The sequence below is a fragment of the Malaclemys terrapin genome, chromosome 2 (genome assembly GCF_027887155.1).
Source record: "Malaclemys terrapin pileata isolate rMalTer1 chromosome 2, rMalTer1.hap1, whole genome shotgun sequence".
NCBI classification, from domain to species: domain Eukaryota; kingdom Metazoa; phylum Chordata; order Testudines; family Emydidae; genus Malaclemys; species Malaclemys terrapin.
In genome coordinates this window covers 237981616-238009434 of record NC_071506.1, presented here as the reverse complement: position 1 = coordinate 238009434, position 27819 = coordinate 237981616, and the positions used below count along the sequence as shown (strand labels likewise).

Here is a 27819-nt window from a genome sequence, read left to right as displayed (position 1 = left end):
TGCTACCTAGCCATTTGGTCCCTAGTCTGTAGCAGTGCATGGGATTCTTCCATCATAAGTGCAGGACTCTGCACTTGTCCTTGTTGAACCTCATCAGGTTTTTTTTGGCCCAATCCTCTAATTTGTCTAGGTCCCTCTGTATCCGATCCCTACCCTCTAGTGTATCTACCACCCCTCCTAGTTTAGTGTCATCTGCAAACTTGCTGAGAGTGCAGTCCACACCATCCTCCAGATCATGAATAAAGATATTAAACAAAACCGGCCCCAGGACCGACCCTTGAGGCACTCCGCTTGAAACCGGCTGCCAACTAGACATGGAGCCATTGATCACTACCCGTTGAGCCCGACTATCTAGCCAGCTTTCTATCCACCTTACAGTCCATTCATCCAGCCCATACTTCTTTAACTTGGCAGCAAGAATACTGTGGGAGACCGTATCAAAAGCTTTGCTAAAGTCAAGGAATAACACATCCACTGCTTTCCTCTCATCCACAGAGCCAGTTATCTCATCATATCTCATCATCAGGAGTTGGTGTGTCCTGGTCTGTGCAGAGCTTGTTTCTGATGATGAGCATGGAGAGGTTGGAGGAGTGTCTGAAGGCCAGAAGGGATTCAGGAAAGATTTCTTTCAGGATGAGGTGCCCATTGAGTATGGGTTTTAATTGTTTGATGATAGCCCATATGGGGTCCGGTGTGCACTGGTAGATGACAACTTGGAGTGTATGATCAGAGGAGGTTTTATTTCTGTATTGAAGCAGGCTGTCTCGGACTATTTGGGTGGCAGGTTCCATGATGTGATCTACTTCTTTGGTGGAGTGTCCTTGTATGGTAAGGTGGTTATGAATGTATTAAGGTGTCAGGACTGAGATCCCCACTTTGAACTTTAGGGTACAAATGTAGGGGCCTGCGTGAAAAACTTCTAAGCTTAACTACCAGCTTAGCTCTGGTTCGGCTGCCACCATCAATGGATTCCCTCCCTGGGAAGCCTTGAAAAACCCTCACCAAATCCCTGGTGAAAACAAATCCAAAACCCCTTGGATCTTAAAACAAGGAGAAATTAACCATTCCCCTCCTTCCTCCCACCAACTCCTGGTGAATCAGTTCCAACCCCCCCCTGGGATCTACAACAGGGAGAAATTAACCATCCCCCCTCCTTCCTCCCACCAACTCCTGGTGAATCAAGATCCAAAACCCCTTTGGATCTAAAACAAGGAAAAATCAATCAGGTTCTTAAAAAGAAGGTTTTTAATTAAAGAAAAAGGTAAAAATCATCTCTGTAAAATCAGTATGGAAATTAACCTTACAGGGTAATCAAACTTAAAGAGCTCAGAGGACTCCCCTCTAGTCTCAGGTTCAAAGTACAGCAAACAAAGATAAACACTCTAGTAAAAGGTACATTTACAAGTTGAGAAAAACAAAGGAAAACTAACACGCCTTGCCTGGCTATTTACTTACAAGTTTGAAATAGGAGAGGCTTGTTTAGAAAGATGTGGAGAACCTGGATTGATGTCTGGTCCCTCTCAGTCCCCGAGAACGAACACCGTCCCAAACAAAGAACACAAACAAAAGCCTTCCCCCCCCAAGATTTGAAAGTATCTTGTCCCCTTATTGGTCCTTTAGGTCAGATGCCAGCCAGGTTACCTGAGCTTCTTAACCCTTTACAGGGAAAAGGATTTTGGAGTCTCTGGCCAGGAGGGATTTATAGTACTGTACACAGGACAGCTATTACCCTTCCCTTTATAGTTATGACATAAGGTATCCCAGATTTTCTCCTTGGAGCATATTCTGTGGTATCTGAGTGCCCGGTTGAAGACAGCAGATTCCTTGGTGTGGTTGGGGTGGTTACTGGAGCTATGAAGCAGGGCAATAAGTAGGGCAGGGTGAGCAGGGCAGCTGACCAGGGTGCAAAACCAGCAGGTGCAGAAAAATGGGGTGGCATCGGATCAGGCCCAGTGGTCACCCCCACACACAGTATTAGCTGGAGCAGAGGGTGCTCAGCTCCCCCCAGTATCAAGCTCATCAGTATAAACTGGAGCCCAGGGTGTTCATTGCCCCCCCTCCCCACAGGATCTGGGCTCAGTGACCCCGGTGGGAGCAGACTCTCCCCCCAATGCTAGCAATGTGGCAGTGGCAGCAGGAAGACAGGGCACTGAGCACAACCAGCCCTCCCCACCCCCCAGGGTGGAGAAAGAGGCCCGCAGTGAGGTGCTGACTGCCAGGCTGGTGCTGTGTCCCAGGCCCGCACCAGCCGCCCTGCCACCGTGCCAGGGAGTACATTACCCCCCACCTCCTGTGGGTACCCCTGCCACAGGTACCTCATCCAGCACCCCCCACACACACACACCCTACCAATACACACACACACCCCTCCAGCACTCCCCCAAATATACCCTTCAGCACCCCACAACTGTACCCCCCCCAACTCTCCCTCCCTCCAGTGGTGTCCTCTATTTGAATATGGTAACCCTAGTGAGGTTGTTCCATTCTCCCAGCCTTAGTTTCCAGAGCTGATGTGAGCGAGTCTGCGCTGCCAGCAGCAGCCACCTGCCCCCAGCACCTGGGCTGGATGCCCGGCTCAGGCTGTATGACTGCAAGCTTGGCAGCCACGGAGCTGGGGCAGGTCAGCCAAGGGGAGCAAAGGGCAGTTCTACCCCGTGCACAAGGAGTGTGGTGTGACCCTGCTGCAATGGCAGGTCCCCAGGCAGCCAGTGGGGTGTGATCAGGCTGCTGCGAGGCAGGTGCCCCAGGGCAATGAATACTGCAAGGAGCATCTCTGGCTTCAGGGGGCGTTGCCAGCCGGTGCTGGGCTCCTTCACAGCAGAGGCAAGAGCATGTTGGGGGGCAGCATGGAGCTGTGTTGCTCACCCTGCCTGGAGAACAACTGGCCACGCAGGGATGGCCTGGCTCAGGGAGCAAGGCAAAGAGGGCTGCCAGGCAGACAGCCAATGGCCTGGCTCCCACAGCATGGAGAGCCAGGGGTCCAAGCAGAAGAGGTGTTTTGTTTTGTTTTGAAACTTGGAAGTGTCAGTTAAGCATGCGTATCCTTACATAGGCCAGTCAGGTTAAAGTTCTTTTCCACAGAAATGGTCCTCTCTGCCAGAAGGTGGTCTGTATGTGCGTGCCCTTGCTTAAGGAAGACAAGCCAGTTTCCTCTCTTTGCTGTGAATTTTAAAGAGACCCTACTTCAAATAATTTATATTTTTATAGAATTTTAATTTATATCACATCAATTCTTGACAAAGGGGGCCCAGAAGGTCTGTCAGCCTCTCTGTTGGGTTCCCCATATTCACGACTTGTCTGCCGGCTTTCTGCAGCATCCCTGGAGAGCCAGTCCTAGCGATGTTTGAACTGTGCAGACAGAGATGGTGCCCTTTGTCCGGATGGACTTGGCTCCTGGGGCTATGATAATAAAAACAACAACTGACAAAGTGGTGAGACCCTCATTAAAAGTAGGAGGGAGAATTGAAGAGACTGGCACCCCTAAGTTACTCTTACATTCCCTCTAAAACTGGCTCTGCCACCGTGTTACTTTCCCCCAGAAGAATATAGCACTCACTCTTGACAGGAAGCCCCACAGCAGCAAATCAGCAACTTGATATTACAGTGACAAACACATTAGAGTGATAGTAGACAAACAACTTCTCTTTACTCTAGAGCTTCTTCTCAGACAAATGCTGCCCCCTCTGGGTCAACAGTAACAGGGAAAACTTAAGAGTACCAGAAAATTCAGTGAGCAGTGCATCTTTCCTTTGCATCCCAGTACATAGTCAAAATGCTTAACATCACCACAGTCTGTCACACCTGTTTAACATGGTGTAAAACTGTTTCAGAACCCATTGTGGGTGGGTCCTACAGAAACTTCACTTCTAGGCTTATGGAAGATGGTAGGTAGCAGAAGGCTTAAACTGTCAATTTCAGTTAAATACCTTTATTAAAAAGCAAAGTGATGGTAAACCATACTATGAATCTGTTACAACATAAAATAGTTTCAGGACCCTTGTTATGCAGAGGCCTATACTCAAGTGGTTCAAGTAACAAAAGTCCATATTAAGGTAAAGCCCGATACATGAACTTCTGAAATTACAAAAAGGTTAGAAACAGACTGGTACAAACTGAATTCCTTAATTAATTATTATTATTATTTTTAAAGGCAATGCTAAGCGGTCTTCAAGGCTCTGGTAAAGTCATAGGTTGGCATAACAATGATCTGAATGAACCTAGAACTGAGAGAAAACGTTTGTAGTTGAAGTCACCAAAATGTGCTCCCTTTGATTAATAATCATGAGATGAGGTTTTCATCCCCTTTTTGGACATTTAAATGGGAGCAGCAAAATGTGTGGACTGGAAGGAGTGAGCTTAACCTTAGCCATCATCATGACTGCAACCCCCACCTTCTCCTGAGACCTTGGAATCCATGGTACCATTAGGCCTTCATCATCCTGATCCCACAAGGTCTCCTGACCAGACTGTGCCAGAGCAAGTTCCACACGACACTGCCCCCTCCTCTGGCTTCAGCTGAATCTTGAATAGCACTTGGAAGATGATATTTGGGTTCCTACAGTCACCCTCCCTTACACAATTTTCCCATCCTACTTTATTGATTCTCTTTTTTAACCCATCTCCTTTTGCCTTCTGTCTACTAAGAGTCTGGCTTAGCCAGCCAAGACAACAGCATGCCCAGCAAAGCATCTGAAAGCAATGTCTTAAGCAGCCTGACATTGCCAATGCCAGCTCAAGTGGCTGGTTAGACCATGTACAGAACCTACGTTTCTCTAGCAGCAAAGGCCGCAAGTGAGGATCAGCACCACAAACTGCATCTTCCATCTTTGCTTTTTTTTCTCCTCCCCTTTTGTCTTAAAACAAAAATCAAAACAGGACCGAAGTTTAGCAACAACAACTCCAAACCATCTATCCTAAACTTTTCTCTTTCCCCCCAGTAATACTGATAATACTATCTTTAATACCCTTTAAGATTACCAACTAGGGGATCCCCATATTAAAAAACAAACAACCCAACTGTACAGTGAAAGAGAGAGGAAGTAAGTAAAATTGTTACAATAAAAACTTCAGTCCTTTACATTTCAATTCTTTAAGTGTTTTTCTTTCTTCCTTCTGTGTCTTTAATAAAATATTTAAAAGATGGTAATGGTGGCTGTTAAATTAGTACTGATGTACTTCCATTGGGACATGAAAACCTCATGCCACACTTAACAGTGAATAAGAGTTTAATTAACTTCTTACCACCTGTTGGGTCCAAGATACCCTTTTATCAACACAACATCCCCTTTCTCCCAACTAGCCATAAAGAAATGGAGGGTGACTGGCAATCCTTAAATTGAGATCCATGTTGTAATATAACTGCTATTTGACAAAAAATATTTTTCACCGTAGCATCTATCAGAACTCCTAGATGTTGTGAATCTGCAGAATGTTCCCTGAGAAGAGCACACTTTTTTCTGAAATGAAGCTAATAGGTCCCTTATGAAGTCTCACAACACAATAATCTTATAAACCATATAATCTTGAGGTGTATGTGTGTCAGCCAAAACACAGCCATGTACATAAAGCCACCAGACAGTTGTTCATGGGCTCCAGGGTGCCACTGTGGTATTTCAGTACAGATTTCTGAAGAGAAATTGAGCACTGAAAAAAACAAGCACACACTCAGACATTTTACAAAGGACCCTAGTGCTTCATTTTAAGCATTCATTTTTCTCTGATATTCTATGCAATATCAATAGTCTTTTAGTTAAAAAAAAAAAAAATCAAAAAGTTGTGTCTTAAGAGCTTTTCTACATTTAGTACGCAATTTGGAGTTTGTCAGCTAATCCATAAACAGTGTAGTTATTGATTGCCATTATATAAAACCCATTTTTAAAAACATCCCATTCAAATGATCTACTAGTGGAATAGTGAGCTGTGTAGAAATGCATTTGCTATGCTACAAGGGTATGTAAAAAAAACCTGATTGTTTAGGAAGAACTAAATTCTCTTTCAGAGAAGGAATCCAATCCTGAAGTCCTTACTCAGGTAAAATGCCCATTGAATTCTAGGGAGTAGGATTCTGTGTTTTGTCTCCAAGAGGTCCAGTACATAAAGCAAAGCATAAAGCAAGGGGACCCTTCTGGATTCTGGGGTGCTGCTCTGGCACTCAAAACCGAGCCCAGCACAACCTACAGCAGCTTTAACTCACTGCAGCCTATCCTAGGCTGCCTGTGGGCTCTATGGACCTGTGCACTACGGACCTACCCCCAATCCACCACTATACCAGGCCTTGGGAAAGGGGCGGAATAGGGCTGCTTACTGGTGAATTCTTCTTTGACCAGTTGTGGCTCCTGTACGGCCACTATATGCTGTTAGAGTAGCATGAGAGCTGAGTAGGAGCCAGAACCTATCGCAACGTACGTGTTGTGCCTGAGAAAGGAGGTCAGGGTGGATCCAGCAATATCTCAGAGGTTCCACTTATTTGCGCATTCGCTTGCAAGTGACTTTTTATTCTCACTCCTACATTTCCCCAAATGTTGTGCAGGTGTGTAGCCATTTGACTCACATTAGAATCAATAGGAATCATGAAGTTAAAACCCCATACAGCTTTCAAAAAACAAGCCCTTAAGGTAGAAACAAAAGGATGTAACTGGCCAATTTTATTCCATGCTTCAAATTCTCATATCAAACCTGTTACCACTATATGTATAGACAGGCCAGATCTACAAAGATATTTCAAGTATGTCGACACAGGGATAAAAGTCCCACGGCACGGCCACGGTTCACTGGCGGGGACTGCGGGGCTAAAAATTGCTGTGTGGACATTCCGGCTCAGGCTCCAGCCCGAGCTCTGGGATCTTCCACCCTTGCAGGTGAGAATGTATTGGGATTTTCAGAAGTGCCTACGCAGGTTAGATCCCTACCTTCCATTGACTTTAGTGAGGCACCTAACTTGCTTAGGCACTTCTGTAAATTCTACTAGGTGCCTCTCTGTACCTGTAGGAATTTGCAAATCTCCTTAGATCTTACCCAATGTCTACAGTAACCGCATGAATGCTACAGTTTTTAAAGACCGGAGCCTAGACAGAATGTCCAGTCCATAAATGCTTATTTTATACCCCCAAGGTGAAATTCGGGCGAACGCACATCGTATGAGCCATTCAAGTCTTCCAAGGAGGCTTTATGTTAAAAATACATGTATGTTTGTAACTGAAGTCAGCCAGTCTGAGTATGAACAAGGGGCAGAGCTGCTAAGCACGATGGTGCCCTTTTCACACAGTAGTTTTTCAGACCAGAACTGCAGTTTAAGTGAGGCAGAGGTCCTTGTGCAAGCCCTCTGCAGTGGGGTGAATTTCACACTATTATACTGGCTATAAAGGGCTTTCATCTTAAATACCATTGTCCAAATCCATTTTGAATATTCTTTTAGACTATTGGGTTGCATGCCCAGCTTTAGTGCAGATGGAGCCATTTGGCAACAAGCAATTTCTGTTTCAAAATTACTGGAACGCTTATTCTTTGGTAGCTGACTTGTAATGCTTCAATGTGCGAGCAGAAGGATCAGTAGCTTCAATCCATCTTGGCATCCAGTAATGAGAGAGCCAACCAGCGCGCCCGGGGTAGTGCTTCTCAAAGATCTGACGGTAGTAGTAACCTTCTTTAGTCTTAGGAGGATTAAAAGGAAATTTCTCTGCTGCCTTTTCCAGCAGAAGATCATCAACCTATGGACAAGCGCGAAATAAAAATTAAGCTGTGAAGTTGCTTTATAAATTATTCACCAGATCCTTAGCTGCAGTCGAAATCCCATCATCTCAGTGTAGAAGGATTTACCATTAACTCCACCGTTTCTTAAATTCCAGAAAGAGATTAAAAGCTTTCTAAAAGGTGAAATTCTGCTCTATGATGTGCACATGGGTGCCACTGAGCTCAAGGGGAGCCTGATTTGCACAACTTTATTGAGAATTAGTCCCATAAATGGCCCTATTAGTGAAATATTGTTTCTGGCTCCACAGTAAGGGTCAACTTTTTTAAAGCTAAAATTCTCTTTTCTAGTAAACTTACAAAAGTATCTCCCCATTTGCTTCCTGCCTCTCTCTCTTTATTGAATGATTCTGAGCAAGCTCAGGCTATGCAGTTATCTGCTTCTTGATAGGTTCTCTCTTCTGCCTGCGTTCAATGGACCCCAATTCATTCCAATCAGCACAACCCAGTCTGCAGGCTTCCAGTGGCAGAAAGTACCCCAGGAGCAGGAGTGCAGAGGTCAAGTCTCCTGCAGCCTCCATTTCACCCAGGGCAGCTTTCCCTGAAGTACAGGGGTGTAAACTGCACTGGCATCAGCAGAGGTGACTCTCACCCACAGGCTGGTGTAAGGTGGACATTATGTCTTACACTAGTGATCATTTACACACAATCCCCTGTGCTAAGCAAGTGTAGCTGTAGTTACACTGCCTGGCTCGGTAAGAAGAGATTTCAGCTCCAAAAAGAGCCTAGCTATGCTACAACCAAGTGTGGCTATCAAAAATTGACACTGTACTAACTCTGCAACTGGGAACAGCAGGTAGAGGGGATATAAATGTATAAACTACAGCAGCTGCCCTAAACTGAAGGATTTCCCACAGTACCGCAGCTGCAGCATTCATTTCTCACATGAACCTCAGAATCAAGCAAGTTTATCCATAAACTAAAAACACACATATATTTTTGCAATCCAGCTATTTCCTTCACTTAAGCATATCAACTGCCTTTCACAGTCCTTTTCATGAGATTTTATCGTTCCTTTCCATCTAAAATTTCACCTCACACTACAACAGTTTTCATACTCTCAAGTACTTTCATTTCTTAAAAGCAATCTTGCTCCTGTAATATTCTTGAACAAATGGCAATTCGAGAACTTCACAACTCAAATATTTATTTTCTGGACTATGTGCAAACTCCACCTTTCATTGGCTGATGCAATTTCTAATATACCTGCAATGGCTTTAAAACATAGAATGAAAGCATATGGTACTGTAGATAACAAGCAGTAATTTTAACATGAATAGGTGTACCTGGAGATCAATATGCTCTTGGAGAATTGAAAACCAAGACTTCTTGAGAGATGTTATACCATCACTGAAGGCTTCTTTGGGTCTCCAGAGTATTTCTTTCGGAAGCAAGTTGGAATCCTGAAACGATTCTCTCAAGAGATGCTTTTCAATTCCATCCTATTGATAGGACGCATAACAATGCTGTGAATGTTAGGAACGTAAGTGTAACAAACCCTACAAGACAATTTTTAAGGCTAGGTTTTTAAAACACATCTTCCCCTTTTGAAGCCCATTCAATAAAAAGATCAGGCCATTGGCACCAATCCAGCAAAGCAATCAAGCATGTGAACAGTACCATTAAATTCTATAGGATTACTCCTGCTTAATGCTCTGCTGGATCACAACCTTCATCTCCAATGTGCCTTCTGCGTGCTGTGTAGGTTTGTATACCTTTGGGATTCGGAGTTCTGCTGGCAGGGATAGGTAATAAGAAGTAAACCGGTGATCCAAAAACGGGACTCTCAGTTCAAGACTAAAAACAAAACAAAAAAAATTAAATTAGAAAACATACTACATCAACCCCATGACACGTTAGTTTAGAATTCCATAACTGTTCACATCCATTTATTTTGAACAGCAGAAGGAATACAAGGCTTGGTGCTTTAATATATGAATATTTCACTTATGCTCAAAATTTAAATTCCAATTAATCAATTCGGACAATCCAGTAAATTACCTGCACAGTATTTATCAACCAAAAAAGTCCAAGAATTTTGTCACGGTGTATGCTGCCATCTATTGAAAGTTTATGATATCATGCACAAATGTAGGAATTCCTACAGTAGGTTCCACAAAGACCTCCATAAAACAATGCATTTTGCATATAAACACTGAAAAAAAAAAATTCTATAATTCTAAAAGATCTGTCAAAAAACAGCAAGTTGCCTGTGAGGAGATGCATTATTTTCACCCTGAGTTTGGCTTTCAAACATGATAGCAATAAAGATGCATCTGCGGAAACCATAAAGACATTTCATAGTGATTCTGCAATGCTCTCATGCAGAATTTCCATTAACTTCAGCAAGAGTTCCATGTGCAGAAGCACTGAGCCCCTACTGCTTATGTTCGGGCCCAATATGTTGTGGAGCCAGATAACTAATATCATTTCTAAAACTTCATATTTGAGGTGACAAATGAGTTGATAAGAACTTTGCCTTTGGAAGCGAGGAACTGCATCAATCACTCCTGTACTTGCAGCAGGGCATATTAGTTTAAAGCATGTAACATAATGGGCCAGGACTTCAGCCGGTGCAAGTCAGTGTAGCTACACTTAAAATCAGCTGGGGAAGTGGTCCAGTGTAACTTGGTGCATTCCAAACCTGAGTTTATTATTCTTAGTTTTTCTCCTCACAAAAAAAAAAAACAAACACCAACTGCAGATAATGTGAAATACACACTGCCCTTGGAGAATTACGGTTCAGTAATATTTGAGTGCAGAGGCTTGAACTTCCTACCCTTGTATACTGAGTAAGAGGTTAGGGCTTTTCAGTTTCAGCCAAAGATTGTTCAATGTGCATAAACGAGAATCTGCTGCTATATATTTTCTGCAGGTGATAGGCATCTTTGACTGTTTATACTTCTTTGCCCCCAACCCCTCATACTGACTGTTACCCCTATTTCTCACATCACATCTACATTTAACTATAAGTTATCATAGCAGGGACCTTGTTTTCCAATTGTTCTATAAAGCATTTCACAAACTTCTGTATAACAGTAAAAGGCAATTGCAGCTCTTCAAGCAAAACGCAATTCAAAGTGTGAAAATAAACAAACCTGAATAAGCAGCCAGTCGTCGGCGCAACATGCATTCTACCCATTATTAAAATAGAGAAACTGAGGCACAAGGTTTACTTGCTCATGGTTACACAAATCTGTGGCAGAGCCAAGAACAGAGCCCCGATTTCCTGACTGCCCATGTCTCGTGTTTTAGTCACAAGACCCTCCTTCCCTTCATATCTATCCAGCTTCTTTATTAATACTTTATCACTTTGTCTTGTCAATTTCCTTTTTTTTTCTTCCAGTTTCCATTCCTTAATGTTCAGATGCATCCCTGTTGTTTATGCCAGAGGTCCAAAATGTATATAAACATATTGCCTAAGCTCTTTAGTTATTTTTAAAACTTTCTGGTTTTATCTTGGTCACAAAGGGCCATTCCCCCCCCCACCCCCACCCCAAATACTAATATTTCTAACTATAGTAAATATTTTGTACTGCTCACAAGAAAGATCATTCCTCCTAGACAAAAGCCTTTCCTGCATCAATTGGCAGAATAACAACCTGGTGCATTTGATATGATCAGTTATGCACAATGCTATGAATGTGCCACCTAGATTCCTTCAGGATACAAATCCAATTTAATCTTGGTATGTAACTTTATACTGTTCTCCAGCCTTCTAGCTGAGATTTAATGGGTATCTTTTTCTGTTTGCTTTTTCTTACATGAAGCCACAAAAAAGGATATTGCTTTCCTGCTCACACGAGCTTTTAGGGCCAGATCCTGGTCCCACCAATAAACAGTTAACACATTTGTCCCTTAAAATATACTGAATTATAGATGAAGGCAATTGAGGGTAATATTTCCCACTACATGCTACCAAATGCACCACTGTTTAGATGTTTGTAAGAGGACAGCAAGATCTTTCAGATTCTAGTTTACTTAGGTTCTTAAACTACACTTATAACTGTGGTCTGTGGGAGCCTAAAACAGGCCTTACCCATGAGCCGCAGTAGTTCTGTCTGCACGAAGTACATCAAACATGTAGAGTTCTCTCAGAAGCCTCTCGCTCTCTTCCATAGCTTCTTCAGGAGACGGGGCCTGTAACATACATGCATATGTAGTGCACACATATATATTGCATGGTTGTATTGCTACTTTGAGAATTTTCTGTAGCATATATGGATTTCCAGTGATCTCTTCGCACGGAAGGAGAAATTGTACTCTGCAGCGTATTCCATAGTACAACGATACGCTACACACTTTTAGGGCAGGAATGTTAAAGCAACCTGTACACTAATTTACACTGCAGGCCAACTTATTTCACAATTTCCAAACATTTGAGGAGAATACATACAATTGGATGATTAGGACTCCTTTCCCCAACCTTCCTCACTTTTATAGAAACATGCCACATGCATTCTCATACTCATGGGCTTACTCCAATACTGTACAAATAGCATGTGTCCCGTGTATTTTCCAAAAGCTACAACACATTCTACGGGGAGAATGCCAAATTCTCGTGATTTGGACAAAACTGCTCCAGTGTCTTCTTTCTATTCAAATTTCTCAGGAATCCAAGTAGGACATAAGCGATCTCAGAACAGGGCCCTAAGGACTCAAATAATGAACCTCCTCAATAAAATTTGTTTTGGAAGCAGTTACCTGGAGAGGCTGAATTTAAAAGATTGTTTAAGATTGTATATCTGTTACTATGACAGTTCTCACCACAAGCCAAGAGGATGTAAGTGATATCTGTTGCACAAAAAGTATAAAATGTTTAGGCCAGATTCTCATCTAATGTAAATCAGCATAGCTCCTTTGACTTCACACTTGGCAATCTCAAGTACAGAGGCCAAGAACTGCAGGGAAAGAAGACTGAACTGTTTTTTTACCCTTAGAAGTGGTATCCGCAGGTCAGTGTTGGCACACACATTAGCATGACAGTTTGGGGAAAACCTGCACTATGACAGGACTGTCCCTATTCCATAAACAAACAGAGAAATTAATGAGAAGATCCTCAGATGGTGGAAAGTGTCAGAGCTTCATTGAACTCAGTGAGCTATGACAATTTACACCACTGAAGATCTGTCCTTCAGTCTCCAGCTGGCACCTTAACGAACTCTAAATTTGCTTTAAAAATATAGAAGAGAAAAAAAATGTTTGAATTTAAAATTACAAAAATGTGTAATGATCTCCAAAAGGAAGATTCTATAACAGGAGGAAAAAGGAAACGTCTGGACCCTGGACACAGCTGGTGACGTTCTCTTAAAACTCTATTATTTGACTTCAGTGGGACTACTCACATGCACAACAGCTTGTGTGCAAGAGTGTTTGCGAGATGGGGTTTTGAATACTTACTTATTTATCCACTTTAATACATTGTTAACTTGTAAGTGGATATAAAAGTACCAGCACCAGAAAGAATTAATATATTCCAAGGACTCTTTTCTGATTATTGTGGCCCAATATGGGCATGCACAAACAAGAATCCTTTTTCCTTTGTGAACAAAATGGTGTTGTTACCTTATGGAAATAGATATAGCCTTGTGTAAGCTCATCTGATCCTTCCCCTGAGAAAATGACCACACTGTCTGTCTTCTTGCGTATGTGTTTGGAAACCAGATACATACCTAAAATAATAAAATCAGATTTACAAAGTTATTGTAAATTCAGTTATAACTGAACAAAATTCTGACTTCAGAAGTACAGCCTGCACAGTAATTATTTTGATTTAGTGTTTCAGCGCTTCTCTTACATATTAGAAATGAGGGGGAAACAGTTGAAATCCACAACAGCAGCAACTCTTTCCGCTTTTCAATGCCATTAAAATATCACTAACCCATATCATTTTAGGTATATTTTCTGTATCTAAATTGTTCCCCTGGTGCATGCTTTCCTATAACTAGTCCTTAAAACTCAAACAATTGAAGGGAAAAATATATATAAGTGGCCTTGATTCAGGAAAGCTAAGTCCTAGTGAAGTCAGTTAGACTTAAGTACATGCTTAAAGTTAAGCACATGCTTGAGTGCTATCCTGAATAGGGATGTTTTCCTGAATTAAAGCTTATATTTGTAAGAATAAAAATAACCAGTCAAATATTTATTACTGCTGTAAGTTTATCTTAACAGTTATACTGTATAGTCCATTTCATTTCCAAAGCACTCTACTAATAAATTCTCTCTATTCTCTTCATATACATACAATGAATTCAGCCTTCTCCCCATTGAACCTTTCCAAATGATTTAGTAATAGAATAATTTTGGTGGGTTTTTTTTTGTTTTGTTTTGTTTTTTCATTTTAAGAGAGTTCATTAACAGGTGTTTATTTCAAGGAGTTCTAATACACAGTCATACTAAAATCACATATGAATGCAAACAAAATGTGAAAAAAATTCCATATTTGTTATGGCAAAGTAGTATGTATATTTTGAATTCACAAAACTTTGCCTGCCTTTCTGGAAGATACGCTTTAGCCAAACGTGAAGTTTTTGTTTCAGAACAGGAGTAAATGGATGAGATTCAATGGCTTGTATTTTACGGGAGGTCAGACTAGATGATCTAATATTTCCTTCTGGCCTTAAAATCTGAACATCTGTCTTTCATTTAAGGATCTCAAAGCCTCAATAAACCTCAAAGGAATGTAAATGTTGTTATACCTGTCTTACCAGTAAGACAAATAACTTGCCATGGTCCCACACTGAGGACTTGTCTATGAAAACATTTAGTTCACCACAAACTGTAGACTAATTCTAGCCTGCGCTAGCCTACCACAAAATAAATAAGTGTCTGCACGGACCCTGCTGCCATGCATTAACAGTTCCCTAGTGACCTCGGATTTACTCCTGTTTCAAAGAAGAGTAGATCAAAGACCACTAGGAACTGTTAGTGAGCGGCAGCAGGATCCACACAATTAGTTCACGGCAGGCTAGTATTGAGTAGATTTACACCCCAGCTTGCCATGAAGTAAGTGTTTGTGCAGAAAAGCCCTGAGACAATGACAAAGTTGGAAATAGAAATCAGGGTTCCTGGCTCCTAGGTCCCCTCTGATCATTAGACAGTATACAAGGACCTTTTGTGTAAAACAATACATCAGTACTAAGTAAAGAGTATATTTAAAAAAAAAAAAATTAAAAATAAAATAAAAAAAAATATCTTACCAACTGAAGCTCTTACTGTTGTAATATCATAGGTCTCCAAGCTAAAAATAACCTCTTCTAATGCCTGAATTCCTTCTTCAGAATTAAATATTACTTCATGATGTTCACTGCCAATATAGGCAGCTACCTGTTTATAACAGATTACATTAGTAACCTGCCTTTTAACCCAAAGTGCTTTGCAAACATCCACAACACATCACTAAAATGCCAGAGTTCTTCTGCAACAAAAATTACATAACTGATTAAGACAGGAAGAAAATAAAATGGATATCCACTATAAGCCGTGGTGGAAAATATTTCCCAAATTATAATTTATTCTAACCCCAATGTTTACACAAAGTACAGTGGAATCTGTAATGGCTGTGACATTTGTTTTTTTAAGTATGACATGACCTAAAAGACAGCACAGTGCCCCCCAAAAGATTTGTCTAAACTACAAGTTCATTGGCAACTAACACATTCGCAGATGCTAGACGAGACACTTCCAGTGGTTCTTCCAAGATCTAAAAGTTTAGTGGTTTAGCCTTGGACTCAGCCACAAATGGAGGCAGAATTGAGGAATCTTTGAAAGCATGGCCCTTGCAGCAGAGCCCTGCGTGAGACTATTTTTTTAATCCTGCTCCCATACCTTCCCGCAATACCCACTCCCACATTTTTTCTTGCATTTTTATCCTCCTCCCACCCGCAAAAACCTTAGATCCTGCAAGAAAGACAGATTCCACCATGCTACCAAAAAAAGTTAATATTTTTATATATTATAAAAATAATTTTTACCATTAAAAAACAATAAAACAAATCATGCTTAAAACATTTTGTCATGTCCCACAAATTTCCGCAGTCTGGTTTTTTTTGCCCACCCAATCATGCCTGCAACAAAAATACATTTTACCCACTCCTGGAATTATGGCAGCAGATCCTGCAGGACTCCCTGGATCCATCCCTCGTAGTAATAACGCAGTGACAGTTTTGGTCACAAAAAGATTTTTCAAATACATAAGAACAAACAAATAAAACCAACCTATTTCTGTAATTTAATTAAGATTTAATTAAGCAGCAAAACCAATGCTGTACAAACTTGGTTTTACTACAAATTCTGATTCCATACAAAAGAGGATTAAGACTACATCCAGGACACATTGTGTCCTTATACAGGTACTGTAAAAGCAGTATTCTCTATTCAGCTTGAGCACACTAACTGTAACTGAAGACAAAAATATTACTATACCTTTCTGGCAGCCAATAAATCAGGACTGTCTTCCATTCCAATGGCAAAGGTTTGTAAAGGGTAATTGATGCTTGATTCTTTCATCAGTTTCAGGAGCATCGCAGCAACCAAACTGGAATCCAAACCCCCTATCAGCAAAACAATTTATTTCGTTATGTTTTTAAGGCACAAGCACCTGTACAATGGAAACATGATTTACATAGGTCTTGCTTTTTAAATTGTGTGTGAATCCAAGACATGGATGTACAAATGAGGGTGGAACAGAGCTTTAGAAGAAAAAGACGGCACTGTACAATTTCAGTGGAACAGCTATAGTAGCAATTACTAGTTTATGTGCTGTTCAGGAACCGCAACAAATCTTTTTTTAATATACCACCATGGAAGATCTATTTGTGCAATGATTCTAAATAAACATACCTTCTCTCTGCCGATCCTGCCAAGATTGGACTGATTCCCACCCACCAAATACAAAACTGTACTCATCTCCTTCATGACTATGCTTCTACCTACTGCTAACAATCGTTCTCCCTAAGCTTTGCCAGTTTTGGACTGCTCACAGTCCCCAACTCTCAGCTTCACTATCCTTCTTGCCATTTTAAAAGCAAAATGTACAACTCTTCATGCCTATCTCATTTACTGCAACATCCCTTGGTAAAACACACTGTTGAAACTGCATGCACAGGGCAATAGTTGTATAAATAACACACAATTAGTGCGTACCTAGATTGTAATTATGGAGATTTGACTACGCTGCTGTAACTTGAGAACTTTACATTTTGAAATAGTTTTGGCTCTGGGTTTTTGGTTTGGTTGGGGTTTTTTGGGGGGGGGTGGGGGGAGTGGAGGGGATGGACACTGTCCCATCCCCAGCACCACAATACCCTTCCCAGCTTTTATGTAGGTAAAGGAAAGGAGTTAGCAGCACTTATCAAACTAATAATGGCTTCTATTGAGCCCTGCCTCATTCCAATGCAATAAGATACATAGTGAACATGTGTCATTATGCCATGCATACACACATGCACAACCTACCTTAACTCTGTCAGTAAGAACTCCTAAAAAAAAATTGTAGTGAATCAAATGTCAGACCCAAGACTAGACAGCAGATACCTGGATTCTACAGTAAATGCCTAACCACCAGAAAACACTGCCTCCCAGCCAAGACACTGAACTTCCTTCTGGACTTTAGATTACCCCCTTGGAAAAGTTAGTATTAGTTTTGGCCCAGATACCCCTAAGTCAGTACACACAGGATATGCCTTCTCCCTCTCTGCCCCCACAAACACACGGCAGAAAAGAAATCATCTCCACACCCAATTTTCCAACTCCCCCTCTTTTCTGGAGTACACAGAGGCCTCTCTATAGATTTACCTTGTTATTACAGTGATGTCTCATTTTTATAAGATATTTACCCTCACTAAAAAGCCCTATAATGGTATGAGTACATTGGATTAGCACTGATTAAAGTGTTAGTTTTGGATCTTTAGTGAAAAATGGCCAGGCACTCTGCAATCCAACCTCACAGCTCAGGTTCCATTAAGTATAATAATATAGTAAGAGGCTCAATAAAGACCATAACAATTTTCAAAAATTCCTTCAAATTTCTGTTAAAATTTTTGGTAGGTAGAAAAAGTGCATTAGAAGTCCTGTTATTCTAGATGCATCACAGACAGACCAGTGTAAGTAAGCACTTTATTTATTTATTTGGGGGAGGAGGGAGTGGAGGAGCAGGATTTTAGAATTGTACTATGAGAATTAATGTATGATTTGACTTTACCCTGTCAGCCACCCTTTTTGAATAGCAGAAAGGAATGACAGACCAGAACAACTAATTATGATCACCCTTTTGTTTTAGGATAAGTTATAATGTCTACTATGGTTTCCTATAATTATTACAAATTAGGCACTCTACTTAAATATACATTTCTTTGTTTTAATGTTTTAGTAAGTAAGAGACAGGATCTTGTATTGTATCTATGTTAAGGAGATTAGAAGAAATGATGAGGGCCTGAAGCCCCAATATGAATTGTTTTAGTTATAAGATTTAGCAAGGCTTGATTTACACTGTATTCTGCTGAATATAAAATGCTGTCTGTATACCTTTGAAGGTTTCTGTAAGAGAGATTGTTTGTGTGAATGAGGAATGCGTGCATCAGGAAAAAGATAAGGTGTGAAAGCCATCACAAATGTCCAGATGGTCAAAAAAAGTGAGAGACTTGGAAAGACCAGGAGACAAATCAGAAAACATCCATTGTATCCGATGCTAGCAGCATTGATGACCTCAAAAGGTGAGGCAGGCACTCCCGAAGGTGAAACAACAAATAGAAGATAACGATGGGAAGCCCGACAATAACCATCAAATGATAACAGCAGAAAATCCCAAGATTAACACCACTTAAGGACTAATGATTACAGAATGACATTGCAAAATGAATGGACTCAAATGGGAATTTGCAACTATAAAGCTGGGATGTTTTGCTATGGAACTTGGGTTCAGTCCTGCAAAGCCTCGGAGCATCGGATCGTGACCAACAAGAGCCCAGCTCCTCACATGTGCTCAAGGTAACTGGCTATTAGATTGACTCAAGCTACCACAGACTGGTACCTATAAACATCAACTAGCAGAGTGAGAGAGAGAGAGAGAGAGAATATGTGTGGCAGCATATGCTACCTGTTGTATTTTCAATAAATGTGGCATATTTGCCTTTGCCTGAAAAGATCCCGTGTGCTTTGTATGAGCATAGCAAGAGAAGAGAGCAGGGAAGAAAAGTATAATCATTCTAAGTTTTGCTATTTACCTGACAAAAGACAGCCAATTCTTCGGTGACTCATTAAACGTTTTTTAACAGCATTTTCAAACAGAAGCCGAATGTTGCTTTTCACCGTTTCGAGATCCAAACCTGCCACAAAAGGAAACAAGCAAATAGCTTTGTTTCAGGGGTTTCCCTTAAGGTTTTGCTGGACTAAACTAAATAAGGATACAACATTCTTTGCTATCAAATGAATTTCAGACAAGGATGCAGGAGCTCCAATATATTCGCAGGCAGTCACATACAAAGAGAGCCCCCAAGTGTCACACCCATACAGTATAAGGTTTCTTTTCAGCTCTTTGCCAAATAATTCTACCACTTACACCACACAATACAGGTTACGTGTTCATGAAAAATTAAGTAATGAATTATTCTGATTAATTTAAAACAAGGTTATAAAAATCAGTTCTTTGCTGTGTTACCTGCAGGCAGATTTTCCACTGTATCATAAGCAGCATGCAGAGGTTCATCTTTACAAGTATGAAATTTTACCAGTTCCACTGATGCAACTTTGCCAGATGGTTTTAAATCCAACACTTCATAGTGTCCCGGAAGAAATGGCTCCACTTTAGGACAAGTGGACATGGAATGCTTTAAGTTGATAAGACCTGCAGACATGAAAACATGTGGAGAACAAATTTTCAGGAGTTTCTGAGTATCTACCATGCCCATCACCATGGTCCCTGAGCTGCTTAAAAGTAGAACCAAATATTTTTCTCCAGATTATCTATTATAGTCTAATTCTGCCCTGGCTGGTACAACGATGAGGAAAAAAAAATACGCTGCTTGAGCCCTCCTCTGGTGCAGGAGTCCTGCCAACAACAGATTGGGTTGAGACATGTTTTAGAGTAGCTGCAAACATAGACAGGGTGTGCCCTGTAACTAGCCCTTGCTGCTAACAGCAGCATGCAGCACATGATACCTCCATCTAGCTATGATCAAGCCACCAAAAAAATAGACAACAACCTCATTGGGTCATGGTTCAGAGGCTACCATATTATCTTTTAACTCTATGGCGAAACCCCTACCTACCTTGTTGCCTGTGTGGGGAAAGAGGCTCTTCACACTCACTTCGTCCCCTAATTCACCAAAGGGTCTGGTCCTGTGCTTATTGAAGTCAATGTCAAAACTCCTATTGACTTGCATGGCACAGGATCAGGTCTCAGTGCAGCACAGGGCAAACTTTACTATAACTCAGCTTCTAACTGCTAAGTAGTATTTTACTACTGGGATGTTTTAGGGGAAAAAATGGCATAATTGAAGACAGTGACAGGGTCAAGTGCAGTACATTTACTGCCTGTGTGAGCTTGAAAGAGAGAAATTAACAAGTTTACATATAAAACCAAAAAGAGGTTAACAAAAATCACTACGTGGCCATAGTCACTAAATTATAGACTCAGAACCTGAATGTGTTGTTTCTAATAAAGGCCTCAGAATCAGACTTGCACGAAAATTGTCAAGGGCCATATTTTATTTTAATTCTACACATCAAACTTCTGGTGAAATCACAGGGAGTATTTTGCAAAAACTGAACGGGGAATGTCCCACATGGTTATTTGGATGTAGCCAGATGAATTTCAAAACATCAAGTTATCTCAGCAATGATACAGAAGGGAACTGAGAGCTGAATCCAGGAGTCCTTATTGAGAAAAAAAGATACCATAGGCAGTTAAGCACAAATAAAAAGACTGTAGGATTGAGTCTCTGAGATTGCATCATTACAATGGTCGAGCTAATTGGATGCAATAACTAAACATACATACAGCAGTTCAAGGATAAATGTGAAGAGACAAGAGATTTATTTGTATCTTGTTCAAATAAACTCCCTTCCTATCCCAGTTTGATAATTTTTATACATATTAATGTCTATGGTTCCAGCATTTCATTGTTTTTCTAAAAATAAAGAACGGGTGGAAGTAGGGTGACCAGACATCCCAATGTTATCAGGACCATCCTGATATTAGGGCCTTTGTCTTATATAGAAGGTGTGGCCAAACTGTAGCTTGTGAGCTGCATGCGGCTCTTTTACAGTTAAAGTGTGGTTCCCAGAGCCCCCCCAACATACCCCCTCCCCTCATTCTCCGCCTATAAGACTGGGCAGGGGGGAGCTCGGGGCTTTTACCCTATGGCAGGATGGTGGGACTAGGGGCTTCTGCCCTGTAAAGGGGGGTCTAGGGGCTTTAGCCCAGTGGAGGGTGAGGGCAAATCAGTGCAGAAACCCCGCACCACAGCAGGCACCGCCCCGCAGGTCAGGTTGTGCACGTCTTGCGGCTCTCTAACCTCTGAAGATTATTGTATACAGCTCGGAGGCTCAGTAAGTTTGACCTCTCCTGTTATATATGCAACTATACCCCTCTCCCCAGTTACACACAAGGAAAAAAAAAAAAAAGAAATGTCCCAATTTTTCACACTTGCTATCTGGTCACCCTAGGTGGAATTATCAGGTCTAATTGACATTGACTTCACCTGACTCCTGTATAACTGATCAGAATCAAGACCTCAAATATTATCTGAAATCAGATAAAGATACCTGGCAGTCATAACTATGTAAAAGTAGATAACTGTGTTTAGCTATGTTAAAAGGCCATTCAACTCTAAAGTCTTCCTATTTTATAAAATGTCTAGAGTTCTATTTACATTTAAAAACAAAACAAAACAAAACAAAAACAAATTGGAACCACATGATTTTATTTTATACTGACCAGATTCAATTACCAATAATTTTGTTGTTCATGTTTATATATCCTTAACGATTATCAAGAGAATGAAATTTGTGTTCCTCCAAGACTTTTTATATTTTGACGCAACAGCGGTGATGATGAAGTTGATTACTAAATTACTGAACTTTATTGATTTTACCTTTTGCCTCAGAGCAGACACCCAAGAATCCATCTTCAGTCAGCACCTTAAACAATGGCCTGACTCCATATGTATCTCTTCCCAGAAACACTTTCCTGTTTGCAGTGTCCAGCAGGATGAATGCAAACACACCATCTAGCATGCAGGCTGTTTGCTCTATTCCTCCTCTGTTGTAAAGATGAAGGATTACCTCGCCATCTACTAAAGTTTGATATTCAAATCCAAACTGCTTTTGCAGCTAAAGAAAATAATTATTAGAAAGAAAAAAAAAGAGATTAGCATTCACAGACACTGACTGCATTCATTTTTACTTAAAAAAAAATAAAAGGGAACATTTACTTACTTGTAATTAAAAAAAGAATATAGATGACTTGGTGAATAAGAGTTTGAAAACTTTATAGATGTTTTCATACAAGCAAAGGTAAGGATACATTTGTATTTCAGATCTGATCTGGGTTCTATTTGCAGCTCTGCCACTAACTTCCTCTGCAACTCACTTCAGGGACAAAATTTTCAAAGGTAGCTTAAAATTGTGTGCGCTTCAGTTGCTGGGTGTAAAATTTGAGACACCCTGTGTCTGATTTTGAGAGACATTGAGCTCACCTAATCTAAAATTAAATCTCTTAATGGGAACAATAATACTTATCTACCTTACAGGGGTGTGGCGTTGCTTAATTCATTAAGATTTCTAAAGCCCTTTGGAAATTAACTGAATTTGCTTCAATTATACAATACAGTAATAATACTTTGACCTGAGAATTTCATTTTGCCAGTTTAACTGGAGGAATTAAAACAAACAAACAAACAAACAAATGTTCGTTCGGTGAAATTTAAGATTCTTTCATAAGCAAAAAAAGCAGTTTCAGGTGCCAGAAGTTTCAGCAGCCATGACTCATGAGTAAGCTTCATGCCCTTGTTGTGCTACTTTTAAAAATTATTTCTACCATCTACTGGATGGTAGAAAATCATCTAAAAATAACCTGTAAGACAGCAACTGTAAAAAAGGATACTATCACTATATTTCTGATAATTTAATAATACTTTTTAAATCATGAGGTGAAATCTTGGCCTCACTGAAGTCAAAGGGAATTTTGTCATTGGTCACCATGGAGCTCACCTATGGTTCTTTAACAAATAAGCTCCAAAAACATACTTGCCAACTGGAAATCAATCTCTTTACTTAAATTGTTTTTAAACCACATCAGTGCACACATCATTTTAGGTTTTGCCTGATTAACAACTGCCGGGTTAGACTTATGTTCAGAGTCTGTTTTTAGAAAGCAGTAAATGCTACTGAAAATGACCATAACATACTGCAGAACACAGCAAGTATTGCAGACTGCTGATACAAAGGACTCAGCATTGCTTTGCTCTGCAGTATGTTATGGTCATTTTCAGTAGCTTACAGCAAAAATCAGACACTGAAAAAGCCACACTCTGCAGCACTCAGTTCATCAAACTGCCAGTGACATCAGTGGGAGCTTGACTGAGTTAGCATTACAGAGTTGGGCCTTTTGCTAACAATCACAGCTGTTACTTACCCATATGTTCCATATTTAAACATGCTGCTGTGACTGACTATATATAGGCCTGGATTCAGGAAGGTACTTATAAACGTGCATAACTTTAAGGATATGGGTAGAACCAGACAATAAATTAGGGCCACAGTGCCAGGTTTTCAAAAGGTATTTAGGTACCTAAAGATGCAGATAGGCATCTAATGGGATTCTCAAGAGTGCCTAAGGCCTGGTCTACACTACGGGTTTAGGTCGACTTTAGCAGCGTTAAACCGAATTAAGCCTGGACACGTCCACACAACGAGGCCCTTTCTTTCGACTTAAAGGGCCCTTTAAACCGGTTTCTTTACACCACCTCCGACGAGGGGATTAGCGATAAAACCGGCCTTTGCGGGTCGGAATTGGGGTAGTGTGGACGGAATTCGATGTTATTGGCCTCCGGGAGCTATCCCACAGTGCTTTATTGTGACTGCTCTGGACAGCGCTCTCAACTCAGATGCACTGACCAGGTAGACAGGAAAAGACCCGCGAAGGTTTGAATTTCATTTCCTGTTTGCCCAGCGTGGAGAGCACAGGTGACCACGCAGAGCTCATCAGCACAGGTAACCGTCATGGAGTCCTCCCAGGATCGCAAAAGAGCTCCAGCATGGACCGAACGGGAGGTACGAGATCTGCTCGCCATATGGGGAGATGAAGCAGTGATAGCTGAACTCCGTAGCAGTAAAAGAAATGGAAAAGTATTAGAAAAGATCTCCAAGGCCATGAAGGACCGAGGCCATAACAGGGACACACAGCAGTGCCGCGTGAAAATTAAGGAGCTACGGCAAGCCTACCACAAAGCCAGAGAAGCAAACGGAAGGTCCGGGGCAGAGCCGCAAACTTGCCGCTACTACGCGGAGCTGCATGCGATCCTAGGCGGTGCAGCCACCACTATCCCAACCGTGTGCTATGACTCTCTCACTGGAGAAACACACAGGGAAGACGGTTCGGGGAACGAGGAAGATGACGATGGAGGTACTGTAGGTAGCTCACAGCAGCAAGGAAGCGGAGAAACCGGTTTCCCCAACAGCCAGGATATGTTTGTGACCCTGGACCTGGAACCAGTAACCCCCGAACTCACCCAAGACCCTCAGGGCACACAGGAGACCTCTGGTGAGTGTAACTTTGTAAATATTTGTAAACATTACCAAAAAAAAGCAAGCAAGTCTGTTAACGTGTATGGGGATGGAGCGGAAATCCTCCAGGGACATCTCCAGAAAGCTCTCCTGGTTGAAATGGGGTGATTTTATTAAGGGGGACATTCAGAGGCGCCCGTTCCTGCTCTTCTGACCAGAAATGTTCCCCGCTGTTAACCACGCGGTGGGGGGAGAGGTGAAGTGATCATCCCAGAGAATCGTGTGTGGGGGGGGGGTGGTTTACTTGTGTTTGTGCCGCATGTTAACCGGGAAACCGCAGCCCCCTCCTTTTACATTGAAACCCCATTTTAAATGGACAACCCAATTCATCCTTGATATGGGAAATGCGCTGCTGTTTGCAACCTTTCCCGCATGTTAAGAAGGTTAAAAAAGCCAAAACACTGTGGCCTACGATGGCTGCCTGCAAGCCGAAATATGCGACCTTGTAATGAAAGAGTGTACCCATTGTTCCCTAAAATGTGTCTTTTTTAACCACCTCTCCCTTCTCCTCCGCCAGCTGCAAATGTTTCTCCTTCGCAGAGGCTCGTGAACATTAGAAAGAGAAAACGTAAGACGAGGGACGAGATGTTCACGGAGCTGCAGATGTCCGCCCAGGCTGATAGAGCACAGCAGAATGCGTGGAGGCAGTCAATGTTGGAGATGAGAAAAGCCCAATATGAACGAGAGGAGAGGTGGCGGGCTGAATCGCGGGAAGAACAGAGCAAGTGGCGGGCTGAAGACGATAGGTGGCGTCAGCTTGCAGACAGACGGCAAGAGGCAATGCTCCGTCTGCTGGAGCATCAAACTGATATGCTCGAGCGTATGGTTGAGTTGCAGGAAAGGCAGCAGGAGCAGAGACCGCCGCTACAGCCCCTGTGTAACCAACAGCCCTCCTCCCCAAGTTCCATAGCCTCCTCACCAAGACGCCCAAGAACACAGTGGGGGGGCCTCCGTCCACCCAGTCACTCCACCCCAGATGATCGCCCAAGCATCAGAAGGCTGGACTTCAATAAGAGTTAAAGTTTTAAAATGCAGTGTGTCCTTTTCCATCCCTCCTCCCCCACCCATCCCAGGCTACCTTGGCAATTATCCCCCTACCTCTGTAAGGAACTAATAAAGAATGCATGAATGTGAAAAAACAATGACTTTATTGCCTCTGCAAGCGGGAGGGGAGGGGAGGGTGGGGTGGGGTGGTTGGTTTACAGGGAAGTAGAGTGAACCGGGTCGGGGGGGGGGGGGGTTGGAGGGTTCATCAAGGAGAAACAAACAGAAGTTTCACACAGTAACCTGGCCAGTCACAAAACTCGTTTTCAAAGCTTCTCTGATGCGCACCGCGCCCTGCTGTGCTCCTCTAACCGCCCTGGTGTCTGTCTGCGCGTAATCAGCGGCCAGGCGAGTTGCCTCAACCTCCCACCCCGCCATAAAGGTCTCCCCCTTACTCTCACAGATATTGTGGAGCGCATAGCAAGCAGCAATAACAATGGGGATATTCTTTTCGCTGAGGTCTGAGCGAGTCAGTAAGCTGCGCCAGCGCGCTTTTAAACGTCCAAATGCACATTCCACCACCATTCGGCACTTGCTCAGCCTGTAGTTGAACAGGTCCTGACTCCTGTCCAGGCTGCCTGTGTACGGCTTCATGAGCCAGGGCATTAAGGGGTAGGCTGGGTCCCCAAGGATCACGATAGGCATTTCAACATCCCCAATGGTCACTTTCTGGTCCGGGAAGAAAATCCCTTCCTCCAGCTTTCGAAACAGAGCAGAGTTCCTGAAGACGCGAGCATCATGTACCTTTCCCGGCCATCCCACGTTGATGTTGGTGAAACGTCCCTTGTGATCCACCAGGGCTTGCAGCAGCATTGAAAAGTACCCCTTGCGGTTTACGTAGTCGGTGGCTTGGTGCTCCAGTGACAAGATAGGGATATGGGTTCCGTCTATGGCCCCGCCACAGTTTGGGAATCCCATTTCAGCAAAACCATCCACTATTGACTGCACGTTGCCCAGAGTCACTACCCTTGCTATCACCAGGTCTTTCATTGCCCTGGCAAATTGGATCACAGCAGCCCCCACCGTAGATTTGCCCACTCCAAATTGATTCCCGACTGACCGGTAGCTGTCTGGCGTTGCAAGCTTCCACAGGGCTATCGCCACTCGCTTCTCAACTGTGAGGGCTGCTCTCATCTTGGTATCCTGGCGTTTCAGGGCAGGGGAAAGCAAGTCACAAAGTTCCATGAAAGTGCCCTTACGCATGCGAAAGTTTCGCAGCCACTGGGAATCATCCCATACCTGCAGCACGATGCGATCCCACCAGTCTGTGCTTGTTTCCCGGGCCCAGAATCGGCGTTCCACGGCATCAACCTGCCCCAGTGACACCATGATTTCCACATTGCTAGGGCCTGTGCCTTGTGAGAGGTCTATGTCCATGTCAATTTCCTCATCACTCTCGTCGCCGCGCTGCAATCGCCTCCTCGCCTGGTCCGGGTTTCGCCTTGGCATGTTCTGGCTCTGCATATACTCCAGGACAATGCGCGTGGTGTTCATAGTGCTCATAATTGCCGCGGTGATCTGAGCGGGCTCCATGATCCCAGTACTAGCTATGGCGCCTGGTCAGAAAAAAGGCGCGAAAGTAGTATCTGATGGACCAGGAGAAGGAGGGCGGGAGGGAGGGAGGGCCGAGTGACGACATGGCGTACAGGTACAGGAACAGGGAGAAACACAAACAACTGTCACACAGAATGGTCCCCCCAAAGATTAAACTGGAAACCCTGGGCTTAGCAGGCCGTTGATTTCACGGAGGAAGGGGAAGCAAATGAACACAGAACAAATCTATTTTTTTACATCTTAAGACGACGGTGCAGCGTGACTGATAGCCCTCGGCATCTTTCTGGGTGCTTGGCAGCAAATACGGGGCGGTGTATGACGATGGTCTTCAGGCCTATTGCACAATCGGCTGCTCAGGGAAGACTCTGCTAACGTACGATGACCCGACTTGTAATAGGATGGCTAACAGTCGTAATACACCATTTACTGCCAAAAGGCAAGCCCCACGGCTGCCAGCACCCAGATCGCCGATGAAGGCTACCAGTCTACTGCACCGTCTACCACCAAAAGGCAGTTAGCAGCTGCTGCTGTGTAGCAATGCAGTCCCACGTCTGCCGGCACCCAGAGGACATATGGTGACGGTGAGCTCAGCTGAGCTGAGCGGGCTCCATGTTGTCTGCACAGGTAACCCAGGTAAAAAGGCGCGAATCTATTGTCTGCCGTTGCTGTGACGGGGGAGGGAGGGGCCTG

The 27819-nt window shown here is 42.6% G+C and overlaps 1 protein-coding gene across 2 annotated transcripts in view; it reads right to left on the bottom strand.

Moving 5' to 3' along the window:
• Positions 1–6626: 6626 nt before the first annotated feature.
• ASNS (asparagine synthetase (glutamine-hydrolyzing)) overlaps positions 6627–27819 on the bottom strand; it is a 36139-nt gene continuing 14946 nt past the window's right edge. For both annotated transcript variants that reach the window (XM_054020380.1, XM_054020379.1), the window contains 10 exons: positions 21840–22077; positions 19403–19588; positions 18969–19070; positions 16171–16298; positions 14946–15072; positions 13312–13418; positions 11786–11886; positions 9462–9543; positions 9033–9188; positions 6627–7706 (listed from right to left, as the gene is read on the bottom strand). In XM_054020380.1, coding sequence (XP_053876355.1) covers positions 7497–7706; positions 9033–9188; positions 9462–9543; positions 11786–11886; positions 13312–13418; positions 14946–15072; positions 16171–16298; positions 18969–19070; positions 19403–19588; positions 21840–22077 — 1437 coding nt within the window. In that variant the 3' untranslated portion in view covers positions 6627–7496. The remainder of the gene's footprint in view (positions 7707–9032; positions 9189–9461; positions 9544–11785; positions 11887–13311; positions 13419–14945; positions 15073–16170; positions 16299–18968; positions 19071–19402; positions 19589–21839; positions 22078–27819) is intronic.